Source organism: Thunnus albacares, chromosome 13 (genome assembly GCF_914725855.1).
Source record: "Thunnus albacares chromosome 13, fThuAlb1.1, whole genome shotgun sequence".
In the NCBI taxonomy this organism is placed as follows: domain Eukaryota; kingdom Metazoa; phylum Chordata; class Actinopteri; order Scombriformes; family Scombridae; genus Thunnus; species Thunnus albacares.
The window spans coordinates 4,431,885-4,448,251 of NC_058118.1; the positions used below are offsets into that span (position 1 = coordinate 4,431,885).

Here is a 16,367-nt window from a genome sequence, read left to right on the forward strand (position 1 = left end):
CCAAGCTTGCATAAATGTGGTGGGGAACACACCCATTGTAAGTGAGGAGTTGATGATGTGTGTGACTGCAGGGTTAAATGTGGGGGAAATGGTTTGTAGAAGGTCAGATGGTATTGGTTCCAGTGAACAGGTAGTGGGACGAGAGTCCAGCCAAAGTTTGGAGACTTCTTCCTTGTTGAGAAGGGAGAATGAGGAGAGTGCAGCCCTGTTAGCTGGCAGCTGCAGACTGAGTTGGTCAGGCTCAGAGAACTGGTTACTGATGGCAGGGACCTTATCAGTAAAAAATTAAGCGGACATGTCTGCAGTGAGCAGAGTGGAGGCGGATCGAGGAGTGAGTTAAAAGCAGAGAACATTTTCCAAGCGTCTTCGGCGCCACAGATCTTATTCTGATACTAAGTGGTCTTAGAAGTTTTTAAGCTGGAGGAGAATGATGCTCCTCCATTTAAACAATTAACTGGATCAGACAGTGAGGTCTGGCAGAGCACCAACTCACCATAGGAGCTCCCCGTCGACCAATGATGTCTGGTCGAGGTTTGAGGCTGTGGTGGTCCATGATGCAGGGACAGGTGAATGTGAGTGGAACCAAATAGAGAGCCAGGAGGATGATGATGTAGATCAGCAACACCATCACCTGGAAATCTAAGAGGGAGGAGTAAGTAAGGTAAGGTTTTAAGAGTGGCTTTATACATCCATCTCATTATCTCATTGTGACAAAAACAAGTTTTGTCTGTGTTGGTCAGAAGAATTGCTGATCTATAAGGAGTATCAGAGGTCTGGGGCTTCCTCAAGTGAAAACACATCGCTAATGCCGGAAGGTTCAGACAATAACAGGAAAGCACTGGAAAATCAATTAAGCATAGGTCAACAAATACCTGAAATATCTTCATGTGGTTACTTACAGTGAATATGACAATGGTAGAAGAGCAGGTCCGCTTGAAACATCACCTTGATGCAATAAATTCTAAGTGGACATTGGAGCCCTGCAGTGTGCAAACTGTTTCTTTGACTTTGCTCATTTTTAGTCCAGCACCTACCCGCTTCGATATGGATGTGCATGCATACTCCTATCCAATGATAGCAACTTGCACTTGAAACAGGAGTAAAACTATGGTAGATGAATAGTCAGGGGAAGGTATTACAATTCATCCTGTGTTTGTACCAAATTCAGTGCAATCCATCCAATACTTGTCAAGATATTTCAGTAAAATCATATTCTGCAAACCATAAATGTCAAAAATGTACAAAATGTATGCCAATCTATGAAGTGGATATTGAGATACTTTACTGAATAAGTAAAAAATTTGGCCTGCTGGTGGCGCTAGAGGAAGAGTAAGAGGATAACTGACATGAGTAGGATTCATTCTCTAGGGACCATGAATGTCTGTACAAAATTTCATGGCAATCCATCCAATAGTTGGTTGAGATATTTCACTCTGGACCAATGTGGTGTCCTGACCAACTGACCAAGAGACACTAGCATGGCTAAAAATGACCATCAGTCCTTATCAATCTTTATAAGTAAAAGATAAAGAGATAAAACTAAAAGCAGAAATTCAGCACAGGTGATAACAGGGGGTTTTTAGCTACTTGAAATACAAATCAACACTTACTGGATCTCTCTCTGCGGACCACATATCCAGCTACCAACCAGCTGATAGCTGTGACTGTTGCCAGGGCTCCAATGTGCAAGAATGGTGCTGTGGACTGGTAACAGAGCATAAATATAGAACAGTGGTGTTAATTGGTGGTTATTTTTCCAAAAGCATTATCCATAGTACATTTTTGTAACTGTGAGGACATGAAGATGATCAATAAAAATATGAACAGCACTGTTTCTCAGTGTGTTACAGGGGAAATAAACTATACTATGCTGTTAATACGGTTAATTCACTTCCAGTGATTCAATAGTCATATTTAGAAAGGAAGCCTTATCATAGCAAATACACCATGAAGCAGTTTTTTCGACATTCAAGAGCCCAAATTTTGTTTTAACTGTGATTAATACGTAATTATCAAAACAAAAAAGATTAATAGCTTTTTCCTTAAAATGTCAGAAAGCAGTGAAAAATACCAAGTATAATAAATCTAGAGCCCAAGTGAGGTCAAAAAGTAGAAAACAAAATAAAAAAACAACTGCAACATGAAAACATGCAGTAAGCTTATAGCAGTCATGTCATTTAGATTCTAGACCAACCTGCAGTGATACAAGCAGGATGTCCCACTCCTCTCCCCATATGTCGTCAACAGAGACAACACCAGAAATGGTGGTGAGCAGCGTAGCCAACACTCCGATCTGTTGAGACGAGACATACAATCATGAACTTATTTCATAATCATGTGTGGATCAAATGATAACAGGTAACATCTATAGATGTAATTCACAGCACCTTGTGAACCCAGTAGAGGTTCAGCTGCTGGCCCAATGATATATGGAAAAGTGCTAAAATCTGAAAAAGAAACAAGATTCAGTTTGATATATCTTAACTGAGCAAAAGTCTGCAAATATTTTGAGGTTTGACACAACACTGTTACCATTAAGAATGTAATGTAGCTGAATCCCACGGTGGTGGATGCCAGGATGGGGATCGTCTCATCCCTCCATTCTCCAGAGCGGTTGTATACTGACCTGGAGTATGACCAAGTAAGGATTGATCTATGCTGATGGCAAAACTAATAAAATCTTATCAAAAATGTCAGCTGTTCACAACCTCATCTGAACTAGTTCCAAATATGGTTTTCATAAACAGCTTTTGCCGTACAGTCACTACAGTCACATAGTGGGATAACTGACTCACCAGTTGAAGTCGTTGAAATCATTTTGAGCCACCAACCAGAAGTAGGCCCAAAAGAGAAGCAGAAAGAAAGAACTGCACAAGAGGATGAACCATGTACACTCCCACTGTAAAGACAAATAAATAGATTTCACACTGACTCTATTTCATACATATATGAAGAGGTTGTTTCTCAATTACACTCCAGGAATTTAAGAACAAGCTCTGAGAAGAAAATGAAAGCTGCTATTACAACCATATTACATCAACAATGGATCAACTTATCATACAGTATGTATAATGTGAAAGGGTTTGTTTGTAGTGACAAACCTGCAGTCAATTATCACCTGACTCTGCAGTTCCCCTCAGCTCAATAGAGCTTTATAGCATCTTTTCAGCTCATTGTTTTAGTTCTGCGGCCTGCAGCTTTACTGTGTTGACTGACTCTCACCGCTCTAATAGCGTCCTTTCCATATGCAGCAGGTAGCTGTTTTCAGGAAGAAGGCTTTAAAATCCCACTGTACACTATCTGCTGAGCACCAAACTGCTGACAGACAAAGTTAGCAACTAGCTAGTGAATCCAGTGGGACAATTAGCAGTAATAGCATTTAGCATGTAGGCAGAAACAAAAAAATAAATGATAATGTTGCTCTGTGTTTGCTGGATGTGTAAATAAGCCAAGCCATATCATGAGCCAAGTATTTCAAGCTTTATATTTCAAAAAGTTTTGCCTCTCAGAGATCACTTTTCAATCAAACAGTGAGCTCAGCATTGTGACAAATATTTCCTTGGATTTTCTCCTTTTTTGAGTTTCTGTAGGTGCAGCTTCTGTTTTTTCTTCAGTTGTGATGGCTCTTGCTCCTTATGCTAACTACCAGTTGCTTCTGCTATTCATGTTTTTGATCACTTCCTGTAATTCCCCCATGGTTTAGAATAGCATATGTTGTCATGATTCCTGCCTCGGTTCTGTTTATATTGTTTATATTGGTGTCCGCAATTGGATCCTCCCCTTGTTTGGCCGGTACACCCTCGTGACACATGTATACATTTATCAGCTGTGTATTATATACAGTATTTAATTATTATTTTATAGCAGGTGAAAAAGGGTACTGTAATGTTAACATGGCTTCTCATTATCTCATATTTTAACCCTTTCCTGTACAGTATGTTTTCTGGTTTGACATGTGGGGCAAAGGTATAAAGGAGAGCTTGTGCATCACTCAAGGACTCTTCTCTTCAGTAGTTAACAGGATTAGAAGCTAATGCCATGTGAGGGGAGGTTTAGAGTATGATAGGCTAGTCAACAGATCCTGTTGCGCATTGATCAGCTTTGCACAACATCGTGCCTGGACTCACCCCTTCCAGCAGCTTATATAACCAGCTAGGAGATAATTAGATGTGTGTGCAGGTAAAGAGCAAATGACTGAACTGATGAAGCAGTTGAATCTACACAGAAAGGCTTCTGAAAGGTGTCACTTTTAGTCAGGAGAGGAGAGGGCATGCAAACACATCAGGGAAAATCTTCTAACCAGTAAAACAGCAGAGGTGACAATATGACAAGGTATCAGAGGCTGTTTTTAATTGGTTTAACAGCTACCTCGTAGGTCAGGTGACTGTGCATGGTTATAAGGCACTGAGCCAAAGTCACGTTGTCAATTCATCTCATGCACCACACAAGGGTGGAAACAGTGTCCTATATATGAAACAGTCACTTTTATGGATACCACAGGTATTCATAGAAATGTTATGTTTCCAGTCCTCCTGTTGTTTCATACTATGTCAGACCATTTCCCAAAATGTGTGCATTACAGATAGATGCCTCCTACAGAGATTGCTTGTTTGGTAGATTAGGATTCCAGTTTGAGGCAGGGGGTCACCAGTGAGGGTCAGAGAAAGGTTGTGACTAATAGGTGAAGTAATCCTTGGCTGAGAAAATCTCCTTGGTGAAGAAAAAGGTGATAAGAAGAAGGCTGTTTCTCAGTAACTGAAGCCAACGTCTTCTTTAAGCGAGGCATTCAATACTCAACTGCTCCAGTGGGGCTATTCTGCCTCCACTAGCAGGGACTCGCTCTGACTGGAGGTGGGCACTATGGACAAAAACTTTTATGTGAGCAAAGGTCATTCTAGGTAACAGCAATATATTGTGTGATATTGTGACATTTTGTGGAGATTGAGACCTAATATAACCAGATGAGAATGGATGTCTTTAGCTAGTCTAGCAAATTAAATACCTGACAAATTAATCTACAGAATTAAATTGATGAAATAATCCTCTAAACCATAAAACTAGTCCTGCTCATCGATTTGCAGAATTGTCTTCCATGGATGAGATGATACAGTATGGTAAAATATCCACTGGTTGACAAAATCTTGATTGTATCACTATGTACTGTAATTTGTTATATCGCCATAACCATACCTGAACTTCAGTTATAGTACACAAAAAACATTTTACACACCATCCCTTTAATTGCTATTAAACACATTTACCAAATTTCATTTCAAAGGGTGGTAGTTTTCTCCATTTTCACGGGGAGCAGTGTGATATCTGACACTTTCTCCTGAGTGCTACATGGCCTTGACAGGTCCCTCGGTCTCTCCAATTAGAACTGCTGGTACCCAAGTTCTGACAGCGCTCATAAATCCTGATCTAAGTGCTGACTTCACCATATGATGAACTTCTCCCTCCTTCTTTCCTCTGCCGTACAGAATGGCCTATATCAGACAAGGTCAGTGTCAGCTGAACATTGACACTAACAAAGCAGGTGGGTATGGGTGTAATTCCAGATTAAAATGGAAGATCTGTTGATAGTTTTTTCCATTAATTGTTTATAGTCCATAAAATTTTTGAATTCCATTACAATTTTCCAAGCCAAAGTTGATATAATCATTTCATTTTATTTCCAACCAACAGTCCCCAAAATATTCAGTTTGATATCACTGCTGACTATAAAACCAGATTTTTTGACCACTTCACGGTAGGGAAAGTTGTAAACACAACACTGACATACTGCATTATCACCATATGAAGTTTGTATGGCAAACAGTTGCCTATTTACATATTCAGCAGACATAGAAACATTCACATTAATTTGGAGTCAGGTTTTGTCCACCTAGCTGCTAAATGTTCCACTTCCCTCACCAGCTTGACACTTATGTTGCCTTTCTGCTGACTGTTGTTGGGCAAGGAGCTGTTCATCAGAGCTTTTTGAACCATAATATTAAAGTTGCGAGCTAAAAAGAGGCTGAAGACACTCCGCAGAGCTGAAGGGAACTGGAACTGAGCGAATTCATCACATTAAACGTAGTCATTAAGATCTCCTCCAGAAATGTTTTAAAGATGTATATAAAACACTCTAATTTGAATAATATTTTGTGTCTGATATGAAACTTCAATTATCTTGTTAAAATCCTTAAAATGACATCTTCTCTCTCTCATTAAAAATTCCAGAATCTATAAATATGCAAATATATTTAATTTCAGAAGTTTTCCTGCTGGACACAAGATGTCTCCTACTTCACTGTAAAGTTTATTCTTGGTGTTTGTGCACTGGAGGCTTCAAGTTTCTACATAACACTTGTGTAAGTTGAATACTGGACCACAATTGGCTCCAAATTATTTGTGATATCACAAATCCTGCTCATAGGTCCTCCCCTTAAAATTGGATTTTCAGTGAGCACAGAGAAACTTTCCACTTTCAGCAAACTGCACATAGATCATTCTGCACAGTGAAGATCAAACATTCAACTGAACTTACAAGTAAAACACATTTTTGAGTGGAGGGAGACTTTAATATATAAATATTGATTAGTGCAACTTTAAATGGTTGTGCACACAAACTGTAAATGCACTTCCTCTTCTTGGATTAACTATATAATATTGCTGTCGGCCACAACACTAAAGTGCAGAGCTGGGACTCCCCACAATGACTAAGTGAGAAAAGCAGAGGTTCAGATGATACTGATGATGTCTGAGGGAACATTAAGCCTGAAACACATAAAAGCACTGAGAGTCAAATCCATCCTGGATCAAAACACTGACATTGCTTAATAATGAAATCAGTCAGCAGTGTAAGCAGACAACATTTCAAAGCATGAATGCTAGCTTCTCTGCTTATGTGCGTGTGCCATGTGTGTGTGTACATGGTGCTTTGTAAATGGAGATATAGAGACGAGAGAGGCAGCTGTGTGCTGTTTTTTTATTCTTGGTCAGCACATAATCAGTGCCTGCTTCACACATTCAGTAAATGGACTAATTTATGGCCGAGCCACTGGCTCTTTGTGATAAAGACGACATCCAGCAGGAGTTAGCTGTGGCTGCTCAGTGGGTATCCAGCACAGCTGGGTGTCTGGCTCTGATTTACTCGTCCAGACACTGCACTGATTCTGTCTGGATTGTTGTCACCACTAACTTAGTCCCTTAAGAATCCAGAAGAAAAAGAAATGGGATGTCATAAATGTCTATTGGAAACAAGCTTTTTAACTTGAGGTTTAATTAGGCTCACATATTTTAAATTCTGTCTTAAAACAATACTCACATGCCTACAGTATATGTGCACTGAAACAGTTTTTGATCATGGTAATTGTTCCTCCTGGTTATACTGGCTGCAAATAAATTAGTATCAAATTCCCTCTTTGTGCTTTGACTGATAGTGTTTCTGGATTAGTAACATAAAGAGGGAACTTATAGGGGATACAGCAGAATTTCATCAGCTTTTACTGAAGTATAATTAGATTTGAACTTGTGTTGTTTTCTAAATCAACAGGATTTTTTTCCAATGGTAGTTGAGATCCAAAAGATCCCCCCCACTTCTTTGTCTGCCTCTTGACCAAATACTGTCTATTAAAGGCAAAACTGCTCAAAAATATGTATCAAAAATTTTATTTTATTTATATGTTCAACCATAAAAAAACATGGTGTCTTGTGTTTGAATATTTCACTGAATATGACCATCAAATAGCTTCAATGAAGTGGGTTACTGTTGTGTAATTTTGTGTTGCCTTTCACAAAGCCTGACCTATTTTCTGTGCTTTCAGAACCACAAAATGGAAAAGAGTTCATTTATTCCTGAGGTGTGATCAGGTTTCATTGCAGCCTCAGCAGGATTGTGTAGTCTCATTACCGGCCTCTGTTTTGCTCTACTGTACATTATGTTCAGTGAGCCAGTGGCCAAACACTCTCCACTAAATTTACTTTCTTTACATAAACACCTATCTACAGGATCCCTGTAAATAACCACAGAAAACATGGAAGTGCAGATATCAATCACTGTTTTGGCTACCCTCGTTTTTAAGCCTTTATTATTATACAGCAAATGTACATCTCTCTTAATATATCAATCCTGTTACTTGTTATTATCATTACAACTTACATTTTGGAAACTTATACAGTGAAATGATGTCTGTTGAGACTCTCCAGAGGGCTGATGACTGAGTTGTAGGGTAGGTTACAACTAAATCAACATTAACATTTAGACGATGAGCTGCAATTGCTGTGGATGAAGCATCTGTGATTCACTTAATAACTGTTATTCTTCCTCCCTACAACTATCGAAAGTGTGATAAGCAGTGGAAAGATGACGCTCAGTTTCTGCTTTCTTATGAGTAATGAGTCTTTTTCTACTTTCTATTATTCTGTGTAATGACTGAGCCACCTCAGGGCTACAGTAAACACTTGTTCCAGCCTATTGGAAGAAGACTATTTGTAACACTGACTGACATAAATACTGTATATTAATGGGAGAAAGATCATAGGTAAGACTGGGTATTGAATCTCAGTAGTTTTTTTGCTACAGACTGAAATGTATCCATAGTACAGTGTATTGAAATTCAAGTACTGAAAGATCAGATAAATTAAATCAGATTTTTGAAAGTTTAAGACTATTTGATTCAGGCTATTTCTCACTACTGCTTATGTTTAGGGTGATCTTTGGCTTATTTAGTTAAATGATAAAAAATGATTTTGTAGGAAAACATGTTGAACTACAGAGTCCCCCTGGGGTCATCTTGTGGTAGAAAAAACATGTTGACATGGACATACATACAAACATACTTGAACATGACAATTTCTTTTTGCTTCTAACTTTCTTTGTGATCACTCAGTATAGCTAAACTCACAGTCAGACTGCTGTCATTAACATGTAATTTTGTTTATTTTATCTGATGATGTTGTGATCATAAAATAATGATTTTATTGATTTTATCTGCAGAAAAGCAGCATGCTAATGACTGCTGATTAACATAGCCTAGTATTTATATAAGAACGACTGTATCATGAATTAAAACACACCACCTGTACCAGTGATTTTAAATTGTTGCTATTTTTATTAGGATACTAAGCCAATAATACGTGAAATTTCTATATTATTACTATATCCATACTTAAATATCAGTGGTGTTATCTTACCCTGGAGCTGTCGTCTTGGGAACGCTGGTAGCGTTTCCAGCGGCAACCATAGATCCCAGTGACAAAGGACACAAAGACCTGCTTCTCATAGACCTGTAAGGGTTGGTGTTTCACCATGCTCCTTCAGCCTCAACGCGCCACCAGTCTGTTAACATCCCACACAGGACTGGGAACCCTGCAGAAGACCAAGGTGTTACTAAACAGCAAAAGCTTTCAAACATTTTGCTCAGTCTTTGTACATACAATTACATTTTTCATCAACATTGTCATGTCACGTCATGTTGTTGAGGTATATTTTCACAAAACAAGGTGAATATGTTGACAGCGCTGAGTTTTGTTTGGAGTAACAACAGCTGTGAGAGGAAGTCAACAACACTATTCAACAGTGAATCATGTCTGGGACAGACATAATAATATGGTATATGCTTTACAGTCACTGAGTCAACCTTTACCTATCTAAGTGTGACTGTGGTAAAGTGGCATTGGCAATAAGCAACAGTTAGGGATGTGAGATTAAAGCTGAGAGCTCTCAATAGTAGCACACTCTACCTATTTATTTGACTAGATCCTTTAACAAGAAGAACATCAGTAAAAAAAGGGAAAGAGTAAGACTGTACTTTGCCGTCACACTCTCTCCTGCCTCAGAGAAAAGCTGGTTGCCTTGGTGGCAGGTAAAAATGTCTTGGCACAGAAGGTGTTGTTTTTCATGGCTCTCTGGAATTGATGGTGCTGTGCCTTGTGTCTTTTTTCTAAGTCCTTTTATTACTAAAAAGTCTTGTTTAAGTTTTTCTTTTTAGCATTTTAGATTTTTTTAGACAGGATTATACAATCGCTTAGTTTTAGCTCATGTAATCTACAGTATGTGCTATTTATATATAGTCTAACATCTAAAAATAAAGCTGGATACTGAGAATAAGTTCCCAGACTAAGCACTTGACCTTTAGGGGCTTTTTGTTTATAGCACCAAGGTATTTATTAAACACCTTGGTTACCTGGTAAGTGATTGTTTTTCTGAAAATTTCCAAAGTGTGATTGGATTTTTTGTTTTGTTTGTTTTTTGGCCCCAGTTATAACAATATTGGTCGATCCACCAGTCTGTTCCAGACTGAAATATCTACAACTACAGGATGGGTTGCTGTGAAATTCCCTAATGACTTCGGTTTTCCATCTAGTGCCAAAATTTCAATTTGTCCAATACTTACTACTGCTTAATACTTAATACCACTAAGGGATGGCAATAATTGTAGGACTTTATCATTCTATCCCTGACAAAGTCTGATATGTTGTGTTTTAAAATATATTTCAGTGTTGTTAATAAAACTGCAAAACTAAAATTAAAGAAATTCCCACAATGTTAGCTGTACTTTGTGTTGAGTGCTAATTAGCATGCTAAAAGGCTAAACTAAGATGGTGAACCTGGTAAATATTACATGCTAAACATCAGCATGTTACCATTGTAACTGTGAGCATGTTGGGATGCTGACGTTAGCATTTAGCTAAAAGCACCACTGTGCATAAGTGCAGTCTCTCAAAGCTGCTAGTGTGACTGTAGACTCTTAGACCATATTCAGACCAAATCAGCTGGTGTGGTGAAAACGCCGCACCAGCCTGCCATGAAAAAGTTGATCCAAAGTCAACTTTTGGACAACCACAACCTAATGTCACGCTGCGGTGGCCAATCACAGCCGGCGATCAGACTGATCAGAGCTGTAAAACCCTGCCATGAGGGAGTACAAAGATGTTACTATGAGGAGGGGAGGACATTTCTCCTTTTTGTAAAAAGTAAAGTCAGGCTTTGCTGTCAGCTTCCTGACTCATTTTAAAAAAGACAAGAGAAAAAGAGAGAGAGAGAGAGAGAGAGAGAGCGAGCGAGCAGCTGTGGTCAAGTGAGCTAGAGAGTGAATGAGGAGAGGGAGCAGTGGTAGTGAGAAAGCTGGTGAATCAGATCAATAAAACATTATTTTCTGATTGTTTCACAGCAATTATGTTCTAGACCACAAACACGCCCACACCCCCACATACCTCTGCGATGAACCACATGATTTGGTCTGAATACGGCCTTAGTCTTGGTTAGTTTTAAAGGACCAGTGTGTAGGATTAAGTGGTATCAAGTGGTGAGGTTGCAGATTGCAACCAACTGAATACCACTCCCCTCCCCCTCCCCTTCCAAGCATGTAGGAGAACCTACGGTGGCTTCGGTGGCCCTCTCTAGAGCCAGTGTTTGGTTTGTCTGTTCTAGGCTACTGTAGAAACATGGTGGTGCAACATGGATGCCTCCATTTAAGAGGACCCACTCCCTATGTAGATATAAAAGGCTCATTCTAAAGTAACAAAAAAAACAATTCTTATTTGCAGGTGATTATACACTAACTAAAACATACTTATGAATATTATATTCCACTTCTATATCTTTAATTCAGATAACTGTGTTTCTAATTCTGTAGTTCTGTAATGTGAGAAAAAGATGGCAGTGTTAAAGGACAGGTTCACAATTTTTCAAGTCTGTCTTAAAACAACAGTCAGGTCTCCATATGAACAGTGAAAAAGGTTTTCCTCGCTGTAATCATTCCTCCTGTTCATAGAATATCCTTTTCAAATGTGCTTTCAATGTAAGTGATGGAGGCCAAAATCCACAGAGTGTTCACACAGTCATTTTGTGCAAAAATGCATTTAAAAGTTGATGTGAAGCTTATATGAGGCTTCAGCAGTCTGAGTCAAGTGGATATCTGCCACAACTACAGTCTTTTTAGCATCAAATTCCCTCTTTGTGTTTCCTCGGACAGTGTTTCCTTGTTGAGCTGTGGTGGAAGTATAGTAACAAAAAGAGAGACTTTGTCATTAAAAAGACTGTAACATTGAAAGATATCTACTTGATTTGACTCATTAGGATGACTGAAGCTTCATATTAGCTTCAGATAAACTTTTACTGTGGATTTTGTCCCCCATCACTTACATTTTAGGTCCATTATGAAGGGATCTTCTAATGGTCAGTATTAACAGGAGGAATAATTAAGGCAAGAAAAACCTATTTCAATGTTCATTTGTGCACCTGACGATTGTTTTAAGACAGCCTCCTGTCTGAACCATATAGAGGATGATCACAGCGATAGCCTCAACTGCATCTAAATCTAAGTTTATTTACACTCAAACCAGCCGTTCTGAATGGTGCTGTTTAGACAGGATGAGAAGGCTGCTGTGGCGCTTGATCCTTGTGGTATTTTGACCAAAGCATGTCAGATACATTTTATTAAGACCCCAGGGAACTGTGTTAACTGGCGGAAAAGAAGTGTAATTTGGCTTCTTTAAAATAATGTTTCCCCACATAGATGGATGGATTCCATAGCTGACTAGTCTTAAAGCCAAATTGCAATTAAACACCACATTGTGCAGTTGGGTTTAAAGGAATGTAGTTTGTTGCCTCAAAGCATCTATTTCTTCCACTTCTTGGTCACTTGTGTACTGAACACTCTGGACACTGAGTACTGGTCATCAGTGGCTCAGTCAGTCAGTCAGTTAGGAACATACACAAGTCAATAAATGGAAGAACAAATTAACCTCTCATGCACACACAAACTGCACCCAACCCAGTGCAAAGAGCAGACTGAGAGCAGCTCACCTCTTTTAAGTCATTTGAACCCAAGTCAAAAGTAAACCTGGAAAGAGAGCACTGTCTTAAAGGTGCAGTGTGTAGAATTTAGTGGCATCTAGCAGAACAGACTTGTCAGAAATGGAATATAATATTCATAGTTATGTTTTCATTAGTGAATAATCACCTGAAAACAAGTATTGTTGTGTTCTCTTCAACAGAGCCCGCCATATTGCACCGCCATGTTTCTACAGCACCCCAGAACGGACAAATCAAACCCTGGCTTTAAAGAGGGCCTTTCGTGTTTTTCACAGCCAATGCAGGTTCTCCTACATGCTTGGAATCACTCTCTGATTGGCTAGTAATAGTTGCCTTTGTTGGCTGGGTTAATTAGGTTTAGGCATAAGGAATGAGATTGGTTAGGGTTAGGGTAAGAATATCAGGGTAAACTAATCAGAAGCAGAGTAAGGCAGGTCATGACTTCACCATCCTAGGTAAAAAAAAATATTGCGAGGGGGAGGGGTATTCAGTTGGTTGCAATCTGCAACCTTACCGCTAGATGCCACTAAACCTACACACTGGTCCTTTAAAAGACATGAGCTTCAGAGGGATTTGGTTGGCGGGTTGAAAAGGCTCCCTGGTGAGTGCCTCAAAGAGCATCGGTTAATTCCCACTGAGGGGCATCTGTGAGTGTTACTGGTCACAATCGTCTGACCCCCAGGAGGAAGCGTTTTGCCCATATGACAAGAGGAGATGGATGAAGTGTACACCCTTAAGGCTGGAGTCAGATGGACAAAAGCACTGTGTCAGAAAAGCCAGGCCTCCTCATTCCTTTCAGTGAGACCACTGTGTTGGTACAGCAGGTGATCAGGGCAATTTAACAAATCAACCCCTGATCCTCACACCAACTATGAGCCATTTGGTGCTGTCGGTCCCACTATAACCAGAGCGAATTCCCTGGACCCAGCCACGAGGACGCTGTTTTCTATAAAGAAAAACACTCTCACTGTCTAAAGTGAACATAGCTCAGCTGAGATAAAAAAAAACCCCAACATTTTATTGATTATCTTTTTTGACAAAAGAGGGCATTGAATGACCATTTCAACGACAGATAAAGGCCTGTTTCCTGGTCAACGGTCCTTAACAAAACAAACTGCTCCTTTGTCCTTATCTCAGAGCAGAGAAATTACAACATGACAGAATGAGCCAGCTAAATCTGTGTCTGTCTGTGTCTGTGTACAGCTAACACTCAGTTTCCATGTCACCTCAAGATTTTCAAAGATTCAAAGCACATACAAAGCTATTTCACTGATCTGCTGATGGTGCTAGAGGAAAAGTCAGTCATTGGCAGCTATCCTCTTGGGACCTTCAATATCTGTCAGACTGCCATTGCCATCCTAGAGCCACATGTTTACCGTGGCTAAAAATGCTGGCAATGAATGAGTAATAAATAAAAAAAAGATGTAAGAGTGGATGAAATAATTGATACTGCCACAAATCAGGAATCTTTTTCATACAGTATTTTATCAAGACTATCAAATGATATTTCACAATGTGTATTACAGGATTATTTAATGATTTAAAATGATAATTATGACCAATATTTGACCAACATCCTTATCTCCACTTGGTCGGTGTTGACATTTTGGCAGCAAAGCTTGCTGTGTGATTGAACTGGGCTTAGGTTGGACATTTTGCCAGCAAAATTAAAAAAAAACAAAACAAAAACTTAACAATTTGCAGAGTATCATCTTTAAAGACATTTCAGTGACTTCAGGAATGGTGTGTTGGTGCTCCACCCCAACCCCCACTACTTCCCTCTTAAGGATACTTACTGTCTGATATAAATAGCTAAACTCACTTTAAAACCTTTAAAAGAATGACAAAATCCTATCTAACTGCATGCCATCTGGCTCAGATATGTATGCCATGTTTGCTTTAAAAGGGCTCATGCAACAATACAAATTTGTTGGGTATTGTCTGTCACATGCTGTATAATACTTGAGCTGTGTATCCTATTCAGGTTTTTTCAATGGGTGAGTGTGAACATTTGTTGAGCATTCACTGCTAACCTAAATCTATCCAACAGTCTTCAAAAGGGGGAAATTGTTGTGCATCCACCTTGCAGATCTGCATGCTTTCACTGTTGACTGGTTATTATATGGGAACTCCCAGGCCTGAGGGAGCCTTTTGCTGCATTCAGGGGAGTTGGCAGATTCCCAGCATTCAAATCCAGATCCCGTTCTCAAACAAGGGCCAACTGGAGCTGAAATCACAGGGGCCTGATTCCAGCCAGGTTGGCCCATTGTCTCTCTGTGCCTTCCGAGCATGGTGCTACCGTCACAGTGTGTTTGCATCATGAGGTAAATTATGGTCAGTCAGTCAGGGGTGACACACTTCCCTCTGTTTCTGGGTAATTTCATACTTTTAACTGTCCAGACAGTTAGATGGTCTTTATTGAGTAAAAGGATGTAATTATGATAATTTCCTCTTCAAATATTCATCTGTATGTCTTTCTTTCCCAGTAGACATAAACTGGACAAAATGAAGTTAGGTTGATCTACTCAGAGGTTGCTTCCTTATCCTGATAAAAGGGAAATGTTTTCTGAAGAGGTGCACATAAGTGTTTCTGTCTGACATCAGGGTTTATTCCGCGATGGTCAGATCAGATGTTTTTGATTGAGTGAGGCTGTGCAGGGAACAAAGGCTATGCTTAGTTGCAACACAAAATATCTTCAAAGAAATCCAAGGAAACATGCAACTGTTATTGGAAAATGACAGCCGAAGTATTCCTGGATCGTGAACTTCCATCAACACTTGGTGGAAAAGATGAATCTGCAAATCAAAATGTGTGCCGCATAAACTGCGGTGCCTCTGCAGGAATCTGTCCAACACAAGCTCTATTTACAGTGTAACCATTGAGAGCAAGCACACACAGACACTGGACACAAAAGTCTTTGACCTCACAAGTTTGATTAACCTGCATTTACCTGATGAAAACACACTTCAGCAGTATTTTACCAGTTAGTGTCCTTGCTTTTGTGGTTTAGGAAATTTGCTACAGTATATAAACTGTGATGAGTCAGCAGTGTTAGCTGGTTTCATGGAGTACTTACAGTAGCAGGAACTGCACTGTTGATTAGACTCGCAGGTCTAATGCGCTATTAATTTTTAATGTATTTTCTATTGTTTCCTTTATCTTCTGTTGCATATTGTGTACAGTAAAGTCTCTCTCCTGCTTTAGGACATGAGGACAGGCCTGAGAACTGCACGTTTTATTTACGTGTTATTGTTGCATTTAGATTTTGCATGATAGCTTCATATATTACTCTAATTTAAGTAGGCTCATCTGTGTTCAAAGCTCTCTCTGCTGTGTTTTATGTTGGCCTCTCACTCAGCTGGCTTAAGGCCAGTTTCCTCTAATGAACCTGACATTTACCTGAGAGCACTTTACTATCCTCACTTCCATGCCAGCCTCTAGAAGTAACCTGGTTACTGGTAGCACCCATCCGTGGCTGCAGGAACTTTGTGGTGTCAGAGTTGTCAGTGGAGTTAGAATCATGTGCTCATTGAATAATAATACAATAATCCGCTAAGTCTCAGC

General features: G+C 39.4%; 1 protein-coding gene across 4 annotated transcripts in view; it reads right to left on the reverse strand.

The window, feature by feature from the left end:
- Positions 1–16,367, reverse strand: part of gdpd5a (glycerophosphodiester phosphodiesterase domain containing 5a) — a 28,947-nt gene that overhangs the window by 10,631 nt on the left and 1,949 nt on the right. For all 4 annotated transcript variants that reach the window (XM_044371536.1, XM_044371537.1, XM_044371538.1 and 1 more), the window contains exons 2-8: positions 9,178–9,352; positions 2,796–2,899; positions 2,533–2,626; positions 2,388–2,447; positions 2,195–2,293; positions 1,611–1,704; positions 494–639 (exon numbers count right to left, since the gene is read on the reverse strand). In XM_044371536.1, coding sequence (XP_044227471.1) covers positions 494–639; positions 1,611–1,704; positions 2,195–2,293; positions 2,388–2,447; positions 2,533–2,626; positions 2,796–2,899; positions 9,178–9,294 — 714 coding nt within the window. In that variant the 5' untranslated portion in view covers positions 9,295–9,352. The remainder of the gene's footprint in view (positions 1–493; positions 640–1,610; positions 1,705–2,194; positions 2,294–2,387; positions 2,448–2,532; positions 2,627–2,795; positions 2,900–9,177; positions 9,353–16,367) is intronic.